The 12,723-nt window shown below is 41.1% G+C and overlaps 1 protein-coding gene across 5 annotated transcripts in view; it reads right to left on the reverse strand.

The window, feature by feature from the left end:
• Window positions 1–2,729: 2,729 nt before the first annotated feature.
• Window positions 2,730–12,723, reverse strand: part of ANKRD29 (ankyrin repeat domain 29) — a 54,032-nt gene continuing 44,038 nt past the window's right edge. For all 5 annotated transcript variants that reach the window (XM_019465540.2, XM_019465546.2, XM_019465543.2 and 2 more), the window contains 2 exons: window positions 10,790–10,888; window positions 2,730–5,197 (listed from right to left, as the gene is read on the reverse strand). In XM_019465540.2, coding sequence (XP_019321085.1) covers window positions 5,114–5,197; window positions 10,790–10,888 — 183 coding nt within the window. In that variant the 3' untranslated portion in view covers window positions 2,730–5,113. The remainder of the gene's footprint in view (window positions 5,198–10,789; window positions 10,889–12,723) is intronic.

The raw sequence follows: 12,723 nt of genomic DNA on the forward strand, positions 1-12,723 counted from the left end.
ATGCCATTAAGAACACTTGTGACTCATGGGAAGAGGTCACAATATCAACATTAATAGGCATCTGGAAGAAGTTGATTCCAACACTCATGGATGACTTTGAGGGGTTCCAGACTTCAGTGGGGGAAGTCACTGCAGATGTGGTAGAAATAGCAAGCAAACTAGAATTAGGTGTGGAGCCTGAAGATGTGACTGAACTGCTGAAGTCTCATGATAACACCTGAACAGATGAGCAGTTGCTTCTGATGGGTGAGCAAAGAAAATGGTTTCACGGGATGAAAACTATTCCTGGTGAAGATGCTGTGAAGACTGTTGAAATGACAACAAAGGATTTAGAATATTCCATAAACTTAGTTGAGAAAGCAGTAGAAGGGTTTGAGAGGATTGATTCCAATTTTGAAAGAAGTTCTGTTGGTAAAATGCTAATAAACAGCATTCATGCTACAGAGAAATAGTTCATGAAAGGAAGAGTCCATGGATGCCTGCTCTCCTTGCCTCCCTTGACTTTCTCCTCCCTTGATCTGTGTTTCACTCCCCACTATTGTCCGTTTTATCTTCTTTGCCGACTTCGCTTTTTCCTTCCAAATTCCTTCTCAGTTTTTCCCCCTCTCCCCAGAGTCTTCCTGGGGATCTCATTCATCCCATGACTTTGACAATCACTTCTACTTACATGATGGCTAAATCAGTAGTAAGTCTTGTCCTAAACCTTAAGCTGCTGTTTCCAACTATCTCCTGGAATCTATTTCACACATTCTTCAAACTGAACCTGTCTAAATGCTCTATCTCCACTTCAACTCTGCTGTTGTTCTTCCCTGTTTGCTAACATAGAACTGTCACCATCCACTATGTAAACCTTGGATACAGAAAAGAATTAACAGAAAGTTAATTGGAAAGTTTTGCTTACGAGATTGGCCATTGGCTGGTATCTGGGGACTTAGCTCACAAATAGTTCCCTACACTGATCTAAAACTTTCCCTAAATGACAGTGGTTCACTGTGCTGAAACTGTACATGACAATGTGGTTTATTCTGAGTGCCTGTTTTCCTTCTGTAAGTCTGAAATTTTGGCAAATGTTAAGCAGAGGGTACTTAGGTGACCAGCTCCCAGTTAAAAGCCTGCGTGAGTCTCTAATGAGCTTCCCCAGTAGACAACACTTGTCAATGTTGTCACATCTCATTGCAAGAGGATTTGAGCTTATCCTGTGCGAATCCACTGGAAGAGGATCCTTGGAAGCTTGCAGCTGGTTTCCTCTGTCTTCACTCCCTTTCTCTTCCCCTTTGCTGATTTTGCTATATATCCTTTCGCTGTAATCTCGGCCATGACTATGACCACATGATGAGCCCAGTGAGTCTTTCTAGCAAATCACCCAACCTGGGGGACGTCTTAGGGTCCCCCAACACATCTTAGCATAATTGTAACCCTCTTTTCCTCACTCTCTATGTTCAGTTAATCACCAATTATCATTAGCTCTACCTCTAAATTTAAAAAAATTTTTAATTAAAAATTTTTATTTTATTAAGTAATCTCTATACCCATGATGGGGCTCAAACTCACAACCCCAAGATCAAGAGTCTCATGATCTACTGACTAAGCCAGCCAGGCACCCCTCTACCTCTAAATATTTTTTAAAATATATCTTGTGTTCACAACCCTCATTGCCTTGATGCTATAACCGTGGCTCCATCTGGACCACCCTCCTTGCTTTCCTCTGGTACAGAAAGCAAAACTCCCAGACTGGAGAACAGCACCAAGCCAAAGCTATGCAGAGGTTCTCTCTCAAAACCAGTTTCCTCAGCTGCAACAGGTGGATGATGATAATGCCTATTTCATAGAGTTGCTGTCAGGGGTAAATGAGAAAAATGCAGATAAACTTCATGAGGTTATCTTGGTAAAGTCCTTAGCACGTAACAATCCTTCAACAAATGTTAGCTGCTGTTTCCAATGCTAGTATTAATGATCTGCAGACTGCATCTGGTCACTACCTGGGAGGCTCAGCCAATTGTGGTACCAAAACCACCGTGTGAAATTAGACCCTCAGTTTCCTACCCCTATAATCTGCAGCAGGCCCACCCCAAAATGCATCTCTGTGGGATTCCACGTAGTTGGCATTTGTGGGTGCCCTTGTCCTTTGATGAGGTGTCCTCCTGTGGGAGAATGATCAGACATAGCTTTCTTTTGGTTGCAGAGGGGGGGTGCAGCAGGGGAGGAAGCTAGAATGGTCATGGAGCTCTCCAGGTTCCTGATGTGACAGCTGCAAATATTTGGAGTTGTGCAAAACCATCAGTGATTTCAGATAAAAGAGCCACTGCAAAGGACTAATGAGCCGGTAGCATCACGGGCTATAAAAATAGAAATTAAGACACACACACACACACACACACAGATCAATATATGAAGTGATAGATGTGTTAATTAACTAGATGGCGGGAATCCTTCCACAATGTCTACGGATATCGAATCATCACAATGTACAATTAAAAGTTTCTATTTTCAGTATCTTCCGTGACTATCCCAGGGATTTTTGTCTGAATGAAAAACCGTATGGGTTCATTACATAAGGTCTCCACAGTTGAAATAATGAAATCGTAAAGCTTAAAGATCGACTCAGGATTTCAAATATCGATATATTTATCAACAAACTGAGTCACTCACTCTAAAATTCCATGCTATTAAAAACCACATAGAAACAACTTCTGATTAAAAACAAACAAGAAAGAGCAGCAAAGGTAAGCTGGGTAGTACATTAAGTTTATTTTGAATTATAACATGGAATATGTCATCAAACAAATGGAGGTAATGAACACTTTTGTGGCTCACTTAACAAATGATTTGCATAGGAATTGCTAGTTCTGTCTTAGGATGCAGAGCTCATTGAACTGTGAATTAGATGAACATAAAATAAGAATCATCATCAAAAAAAAAAAAAAGAACCATCTACCTGTGTGCAAAATAAATGCAATTTTACTTCAAATAACAGACTTTAGTTTTTGGTGCATGGTTAATACAATCATCTTCCCTGTTATGGATAATGTCATAATCTCATCCAGACCAAACCTGATCCTTCTAGGCTAGAGATCTCTTACCTATAGCAAGAGATTAAATATTGTTAAATATTTAATCCATTAAATATTGTTAAAGCTACTGGATTCATTCTTATAGCTCTAATGTTGATCAAGAACATTATCCACTTAAAACAATGTAACACATAGGCCAAGGACAACATATCTTAGTGAAAACATGAAGGTCATGATTTCATCCCATTTTGTCTCTTGGAACTTTGTTATCAGTACCCACAATACTGTTTTGATTTATGTCAGTGATCAGCAATCAGTTTTGGCCCAAGGGCTAACAAAAGGGGAAAAATATAAAGCATTTAAGGCCACACTATTTTCCTCTTCAAAATGAACATAGCTTTATGAAATTCCCATGGGGGAAAGTGTGCATTTGTACTTAGTACTTTGCTAAGTAAAAGAAAGTCAGTGAGGAAATTGGCACTGCTTTATACTTACTAAAGGGTTTATATCTGGGTGTTTTAGCAATACAGACGGATCTTTGTAAATTTTTATCCCGAAATTAGATTGTTGACTTGTTGCATAGCTAGTCAGGCTATAGGCATCCCTGGGGACTCTGTGGGTGACTCATTACAGCCTTTGTTTGTGATATTGATTAAAATAAGCTGATTTCTGTTGATTGGTTATTTTATCAATCATAACAAACCTTAAGAGAGTATCTTCTAATTTTAAAAATTATATTTGATCACTTACTGGCTTAAGGATAATGCTTTCAGGACCACCGCAAGTTGGTTAAAAAAAACGGTGGGGATTACATTTTCTTCCACGTTAACATGTCTTTAAAATCCAGAACATTGCCTGGAAATCAGAGCAGAAAATGAAAAGAAAACTAAAGATGTATTTAAATACCAGAAATACCATCAGTGTTTATTATGGTAAAGACGGTTTATTATGGAAAGACGGTTTAATTTTAGCGTGTGCAATTAGGCACTGACTGAGGCATTTAGACACCATTGATTATAAAGTGCACTGTACATAAATTTTGATTCCCCTCCAAGGAATAAGTCAATAAAACTCAGGTCTCTTTCTTGGAATCAATCAGCTCAAGAACATGCATAGATGAACACCTATTAAATACTAATAACAGTCTTTTATTACTTATACTCCTATAATATAATAGCAACGTATTGTACTTGCATATATCACATTTCATCCAAGGACCTCAAAGTCATTGTGTCAAGCAATGTGGTGCTGGGAGCTCAGGACTGCACAGCATAGGAAGTCTACTTAGTTATGGCATGGGAAGCGGATTCCCAACGAGAGAACCAAAATAAAAGTTCAAAGAGACAAGCCTCAATTTCCCATGGCTTGTAATTTTCTGCGTTTCCCAAATTGCCACTTGCTTCCCACCGTACCTCAATATTGATTCTTGGTAAAAATGATTTTTTACGTGTTTGGAATAAGACGAGGATCAACTCACAAATCAACAATTTGTCTTTTTTATAGTTCAACAGTCCACCTTTGAAAATCACATGGTGGAATGTCAGAAGTGGCTTTTTAATGTGAATTTACACTTCATTGATTCAGAATAAACGTGGCTACTACCTTTGGGGAGAAGAAAACATTTTACGCTGGCATGACATACATGTATGTGTAAAACATGAGGGAGCTGTATCTTTTTGCACACTGACATTTAATGCAAAAGTAAAAGTACTTTGATTCACTGAAGATCAGACTTTCAGTATTTTAAAGGCTTTTGTCATCTTGCTTAAACCTTGTCAAGGGTTTAAGTCTTAGAGTTTAACTGAGAGACCCAACTTAGTGTAGTGTAAAACGAGTTTCTGTGGAATCCACGAATCTGCCAGGCCCCACAGCAGTGGGGGCGCAGGCCAGTGTGAGAAGCCCACATAAGTGAGGGCAAGGGGTCCCTGAGCCTTTCTGTTCTTGACTCAGGGCACAGAGCCCAGCTCTCCTTGGTCAGGGACCCAGGGCGGGCATTCTGAGCATTTCCTTTCTTAATGGAATTTCCAACACTATTTGAAAAGCGACTTCTTTTCGGACAATGTGATTAGGGTTTCTATCTTTCAGTCAAATATGGAACTAAGTTAGCTCTTCCTGTGTCCTTCTTTACTTCGGAGGAGACGCAGGATACGTTCATTTTTGGTTAGTTCTGCCGGAAGTTCATTGGCCTAAAGAAGATAAGATAGGTATTAGTGAATTCCCACAGTTGGGATGGTTTTAGGGACTCCAAAGAGGGACTCCTGACCCAAACTTGCTCCTCTGCTGGTGAGCAACCTCACTGGACTCACTCTTGTTTTAAGGCATTAAAGGTCTCCTTTAAGCGTCTAAATATCGCCTGTTATTTTCTTATCTCATCGTTAGAGTTCTTTTTCTCTCTGAGCCATATCCCTTAACACATTGTAATCTCCTGGCGGCCAGGGTCCACGTATTATTAATCACTGTATCCTCACTTCTGGCACAATGCCTGGTGCATCTAGTATGTGCTCAGTAAATACTGGAAATGTTAAATTTGATACTTTACACTTAATTCATGTATTATGTGGAGCAGCCTGTCTGCTAGGGACCTGAGACTCAGGACAGGTTATCTTTTGATGAGAAAACAGAGTTAGAAACATTCAGAGAGTAAGAGATGCCTGGTCAAGAGCAGCTTCAGTGTGTCCTTTCTTCTCCTCATGCTGCTGAGACACATCGTCTAGGCATTTATTTCACGACTGAGTCCTTACCAACTGCAGCTGATGTTATGGGCCAGCGGTTCTCAAACTTTTTGGGCTTAAGACCTTTTTACGCTCCTAAAAATTATTGAGGACCCCAATGAGCTTTTGTTTTTAACTTATTAGAAATGAAAATAAGAACATTTAGAAATATATTAACTCATTAAAAATCATAAATCCATTATAGGCTAACATAAATAACATTAATGAAAAACAACCAAATTTTCAAAAACAAAAAAGTTAGAAGAGTAGCATTATTTAATAGATTTGCATATTTCTTTAAAAAATTTTTTTAAATGTTCATTTATTTATTTTCTAATTTAATTTTTTAATGTTTATTTATTTGTGAAGGAGAGACAGAGCATGAGTGGAGGAGGGGCAGAGGGCAAGGGAGACACAGAATCCAAAGCAGGATCCAGGCTCTGAGCTGTCAGCACAGAGCCTGACATGGGGCTCGAACCCACGAGCTGTAGGATCATGACCTGAGCCAAAGTCAGACACTTAACTGACTGACCACCCAGTCGCCCCATAAAATGTTTATTTATTTTTGAGAGAGAGAGAGAGAGAGAGAGAGAGAGAGAGAGAGCACAAGCAGGGGAGGGGCAGAGAGAGAAGGAGACACAGAATTTGAAGCAGACTCCAGGCTCTGAGCTGTCAGCATAGAGCCTGACGTGGGGCTCGAACTCATGAGCCATGTGATCATGACCTGAGCTACAGTCTGACGCTTAACTGACTGAGCCACCCAGGCACCCCTAGATCTGCAACTTTCCTGAATGTGTAGCTTAATTGAAGACATTTGGATTTTCATATCTGTTTCTGCATCTAATGTACTGTGATACATTGTTTTGGTTAAAGCCCCTATGAAGAAAATTCAGCTTCACACAGATAGGCATTTGGAAAAGGGAGAAACATTTTAAGAGCCTTTTCAGATCATTGTAGATATTCTTCTTTGATGCCACATCAATACTAAACAGGTGGTAGTTTCTTAAAGGTAATTTCAGCGTGGAATCTGAAACCATGTCAATGAACTTTTTACCTTAAAAATCCATAGATCTATCTATCTACAGGTAGGATGTTTCCCCATGCATGATTTGATACATCACACACTTTATCTGGAAAATATCCGTTCAATGAGTTATGCCGCTCTTCCAAATGTTGACATATTGCATCATACAATCTCAAAAGATCACATTCATTAATATCGGCACCGATTCATCAGGAGAGCCTGTAGGTGGATTGGGAAGCTGTCAGGCTCACACAGTGGACACAAGCTGTTCTTTGAAATAAAAATGGTGTTCCAAGAAAAAGCAACTGGCCCACTTGGTAATTCAGACAAACGCACGCAAGCTTTTCCTTGAGACAACCGTTGCACGTCAGGGTACAGAAGTGCTGTATGCGTACTTCCATTTTGTTATGTAGAATGTTAAAAAGGTGTATAACGAGGGTCAAGATTTAATATAATTCAAATTGCTTACTGCTTCATCAAAGACATTCTTAAAACTGGGATTTTCGTCAAATAATTTACAAAATCTGTGAAATAACTTACAAAGTTTTGTAAAATCATTTGCCAGTATAGTTTATACTCCTGCTTTGATGTGTAAGGTGCCAATTAACCTAATGCCAACATTACAGCAGATGTCAGCACAGTGGAAAAGGCAAATAACATCTCTGCTGTATTGAGAATATTGTTCTGATTTCTTAGATCTCTTGAAAGAGCCTTGCAGACCCTCCGGGGTCCATGGACCATACTTTGAGAACCGTTGTTATAGACGAATCCCAAGGATATTCCTGGGATTTCAGGGGAGGTGGTTAAAGGGCAGAAAAGCACCCAGAATGGAGTAGAGGGCTTGGATGCACATGTTATTTGCCTCACACATTTTTTCCTCCCACAGCCATATCTGGAACCCCATCTACTTTATCTGGGACCCTAATCCTATGTGAAACTCCTGAAGTCCCTACCTTCTAGGTTGGGTCCTGCTCTTTGACCCCCAACTGCTAGCTGGGACCTCACTTATAGGGAATTATGCGTGTTCTTGGGAGTTCTGTTTGCCACAAATGGTCTGCCGAATAGTATGTCCTGTTGCTGCACCCCAGCCCACCACAAAAGACCCTTGATGCTGATGCTGGACTGAATTGGGCAGGAAATTACTATGCTATGTTACTATAGACCAGAGATCCCTCCAGAAGCTCAAATTCTACTGTTAGTTCCTGCAGAAACAGACATTGTACAGGCCTAACAGCCAGGCCTGCACAGAAATGTTCCTGGTAGACAGACATAAGCTCCATCCGGTCTCAGAGTATACTCAGGAGTTACTGAGCTGTGTTGCATGGGTTATTGGTCCTTGGTGAGCAGGTTGGCAGGCAGCCAGAGGATCCTCTATGGTCAGGAAGAAGAGAAGACCTAAGAGGCTGTACTTCTATCTATAAGCTTGCTGAGTTATAGCTCCTGTGTGTGACCGTCTCCATGAATGTCCATAAACTTTACTATTAAAAAAGGCTCTATATCCTCAAAGTGTGTTGTCAAATTCTGGTCAATTGCATTGCTGTCCCATATGTCATCTATATAGTTCTAAAAACCTGGTCTCATTCTCTCCAGGTTGGTTCCTACTGAATTCTCAGGTTGCTGAGATTGTGTGGACCATTATGATGCCTAGTGCTCCAGGCTATCCCCCAAAGGCCACCTTATTCATTATGGAGCAGGACCGTAGGCCCATATTCATGATACCATAGCATCAAAACACTCTATTTCTCTACTGCTCCAGGGAGAGGATGTGTTCTGAGTCCTCAATTGGGAGTACTGGGAACATGGGGCCCCTGCACCCATGGGGACAGCTACAGTGTGGGGAGTGGCTGTTGGGGCCATTGGTTACCTTCCCCTGAGGCATCTGCTTTGCAGTCCCAGAACAGAAGTCCTGTATTCCCTGGAGCAGAAGATTGCTTCTGTATTAGCTTAGAAGTCATTTCCTCTGGGAAGCCTTCAATAGCATTCATTACTTTCCCGCTAATAGTTCTTGTCACTGTAGTACAACTTCTTATTTAGTTGTCTTTATTCTCCAGTAAACTCTGAGATCTTTGAAGGCAGAGACTATGGGAATTTCATTCACCATTGTCTCCCCAGTACACAGCAGAGTGCATGGTATCTAGTAGGTACTCAGTATTTGTTGAATGAATGAAGTTGAAGAATATCCCCTCAAAAGTCCCGGGTGGCTGCCAGATTCCTAACACCCTTGCTTCTAGAGCTAACTTTAAGAGGTTGGCTTCTTTGGGGTGGCTGGCGGATGGGTGGGGCGGGGTCATGATGCGGTTCCTTGGTAACTACTCCCAGCTCTCTAAGAGCTTCCGTTGTATGAAACTCCAACATGAACAGTCTGTATGTTTCTCTCTGTATATTCAAGTAGCTCTAGGGACAATCCAAAGTCCAGCATTTTGATCACTCGAATTTCCCCATAACCATTATTGCTGAAATTCCAGGAGACAAACAAGGAATTGCATTTTTCAGTTTCCATATAAAGGTACTAACATTTTCCCCTTGCCTTCAATGCTGGATGGCTTAGTAAGAAAGATCGATCTCTTTAGGAAGTCTGTGTCCAGGGTCTAAAGATAAGAGCTCAAGTATGATTTCAGCTGGCTTATCACACAGCCAGGCCAGCTAATGGAAAACAAATCTGCATCTCAGGAAGGAGATAAGCAGAAGTGTTGTCTTCAAGCACTCCAGTGGTAAGAACAAGGAAATAATAACTCCACATGGTAAGTAAAATGGAAACAAAAAAAAAGAGAGACTCTTGACATGTTGTTTAATTGCACTTCTTAATGGGTTCTTTTCAAAATGTCATAAAAAGGTTCTACGTATTTGCCTTAATTATTAAAGAAATTAACAGAGAAATAGATGCTTATAAAAAACTCGAATAGTACGTAAGTATAAAGTGAAAATTGCTTTTCATACCTTCCTCTATCAATAAGCACCATGCCCACTTCTGCCTTTGAAAGTCTGTATTTTATTTTTTTTTAAGTTTATTTATTTGTTTTGAGAGAGAGTGAGTATGTGCGCAGGGGGAGGGACAGAGAGAGAGGGACAGAGAATCCCAAGCAGGGATTCTTCTTGCTGACGTCAGCACAGAGCCCGACTCGGGGCTTGATTTCATGAACACTGAGATCATGACCTGAGCTGAAATTAAGAGCTGGACGCTTAACCTACTGAGCTACCCAGGCGCCCCTAAAAGTTCATACTTTAGTGTTTTCTCAAGACTTTCCCCAGGCTGCTCTCCTCCCCCTAGGCTCTACATTTGATGGCTATTGCAGATGTTGAGTGGGAAAAAATGCAATGATAATCATTTTCTCTATGGGTCTTGGGCATCTTCCCACCTCCACATTTGACCTAATTGTAAACTAAGGATTTGGGGCTATAGAAAACACGGGGTGGTTTTCTAACAGCGGCACAAAGTCCCATTAACAGTATAAGAGCGAATTTTCCTCTTTCTCCTCTATTCTCCAAGCAAAGCACAAGCAGTTCTCAAGATATGAACGTCCAACTTATTCAGAATAGCACTAAACTACTGGAACTTCGATGTGTTTAGGACACCTCTTTGAGATAGAACCCCATAACTCTACTCCCCACAGCTACTGCCCTCACCCTGTCCTGGGAGGCTGCACCATTATTGGCTCATCACCATTGACAATATAGGGTTTTTAGCATAATTTTCTGGGTCCAAATGCACTGCTCATTCATATCTGCTGATAGCCTTGCACGCCCTTACTGTGCCGAGATATGACGAGAGGGACTGGGGCCAGCCTGAGTGAGGAGACTAGAGGTGGAGCCCTTCTCTTCCTTTCCCTTATGTTCCCTTTCAAAGGCACATCAGCATCTAAAACAGTGTCCTCAGGTTCACAGCAGACGGTCAGTATAAATACTGCCAATGTTTTTTCCCAAGTGAAACGAGAAATCTGGCCCAGGGTGCACATGGGTGATTATCTTGGCTTAGGTAGAAACTGCCTTATCTCTTTGTAGAGGTGCCCAAAGGAGTTTTAAGGTAGGTAAGATAAGGTGAGTACCTTGTTTCTCAGGGCTGGGTCTGCTCCGGCTTCCAGGAGCAGTGCAACTGTTTTAATATTCCCACTGAGCACTGCTGCGTGGAGGGCCGATGTCCCATTCTAAGAGAGAACAACAGTGTGTGTCAGGAGTGAGCTTACAGCCATCAGCACTGAGCTTGGCTTTCATCATAAACCAGCCTGAGTGATGAGACTAATGTCGGAGCTTTACTCTTCCTTACATTCCCTTTCAAAGGCACGTCGGCGCCTAATACAGTGTCCTCAGGTACACAGCAGACAGTCAGTATAAACACTGCCAACGTTTTCTTCCAAGTGAAACAAGAATCTGGCCCAGGGTGCATGTGACCTCATGATCAGTCTGTCAGTTTTAAAGACATTAGAATTTGCTGCAGGAAAAACAATGCTATGTCAAACCTTCTTCTTCTTTTTTTTTTCCCCCCTTCAAGGACAGTATATACAGTTTCTGTGTATGTTCCGTCTAGACTGGAGAAATGGCTGGCAAGCCAACAGGCCGACTTGTCAGCCCAGCTACATGCACCCCACTCACTCAGCGGGTAGGAGTACCGCTGCGGAGTTATAGGGGAGCCTATGTGGGGCGAGGAAACCCCCGAGCCCTGAGTTGGAGCATTTTTGAGCACAGAAGGGCCTACTGGATAGGTGGCTGACATTTTATGAAATTTACTGCAAATAGAAGACAGCATCTATGTGCTGTATGGAGCCAGATTCTGGGGGGAGAGAGAAAGAGAATGTAACAAATCTAATGTAGGAATGATGGATAGTCACATGACATCTGTTCCAGAAGGTGCATATGTCTACAAATAGCATCTAAATGCAAGTTTAGTTTCCACAATAGCTACTTACTATAATAATAATGAACCATTTCCGTGTTTCATGAAAGAATAAAATATCATACCCATAGGAAAATTCCAGCAAAGTAGCACTTTCCTTTCCAAAGCAGCATGTCTGTTTTTATAACACGTAGGACAACTTACTTGTCTGGTAACATTAGACCCATCCGAATCTTAACCAACCTGTCAACTTCATCTGTTTGCAACATGGTTAGGAATAAAATACCAAGCCAAAAAAGAGCTCTTTGAAACAAGACTAGATATTGCAAAGTCCATTTCTGAAGCTCATTTCTTTTATTCACAGAGAGTTCACTTTCATAGACTATTTATTCATACTTTATAAACAATTTTAATGAGTGCAGCTTTCTGGTTTCCAAGTTCATGGAAGATTAGAAGTTGCTCTTTGGGACAGTAGGAGGGGCCAGCATTCTGATAACAGGAGACCAGTATCAGCTGGTAGCAAGAATAGAGAGTAAATATGTAGACATCAGATACAGAGTCCAAAAGGCATTTAGGGTCATTCAAGGGCAGGTAGACTTTTTATACATCCATAAACACTGAGGGCACATTCCCCAAAAGTGCTAGGCCACTGTCCCAAGTTTAGAACAGATTTTCTGTCCTCCATTTAAGAGAACAGAAGTGTATACTGGGGGCTCGCAAACTACAGCCCGTGGGCCGATTCTAGCCTGCCGCTTGTTTTTCTGTGTTCTGGCAAGCTGAAATTGAAAAGATTTAAAAGAAGAATACTACGTGAAAGTACGAAATCCCAGAAATACAATGTCCATAAATAAAGTGTTAGTGGGAGGCAGCCATCCTTTGTCCCCATGACTTTCATGCTACAACAGTAGACTTGAACAGTTCCAAGAGACTGTATGGCCCATGAAGCCTATAGTATTTTACTACCTGGCCCTTTATTGGAAAAGATTGCCAACCCTTGGTATATATTCTAATTTAGAAATATCTTAGTCTCAAATGATTAAAATTTAAAAAAGAGTTTTAGGGCTCTACTTCCCGGCAGACCCAGCTCTCCAGAATGGCACATTCTTTGAGGTGTCCAGATATCTGCGACTTATTTTATTTCATCTAAGG

This window comes from Panthera pardus, unplaced genomic scaffold (assembly GCF_024362965.1).
Source record: "Panthera pardus isolate Hobbes unplaced genomic scaffold, ASM2436296v1 HiC_scaffold_15, whole genome shotgun sequence".
NCBI lineage: Eukaryota > Metazoa > Chordata > Mammalia > Carnivora > Felidae > Panthera > Panthera pardus.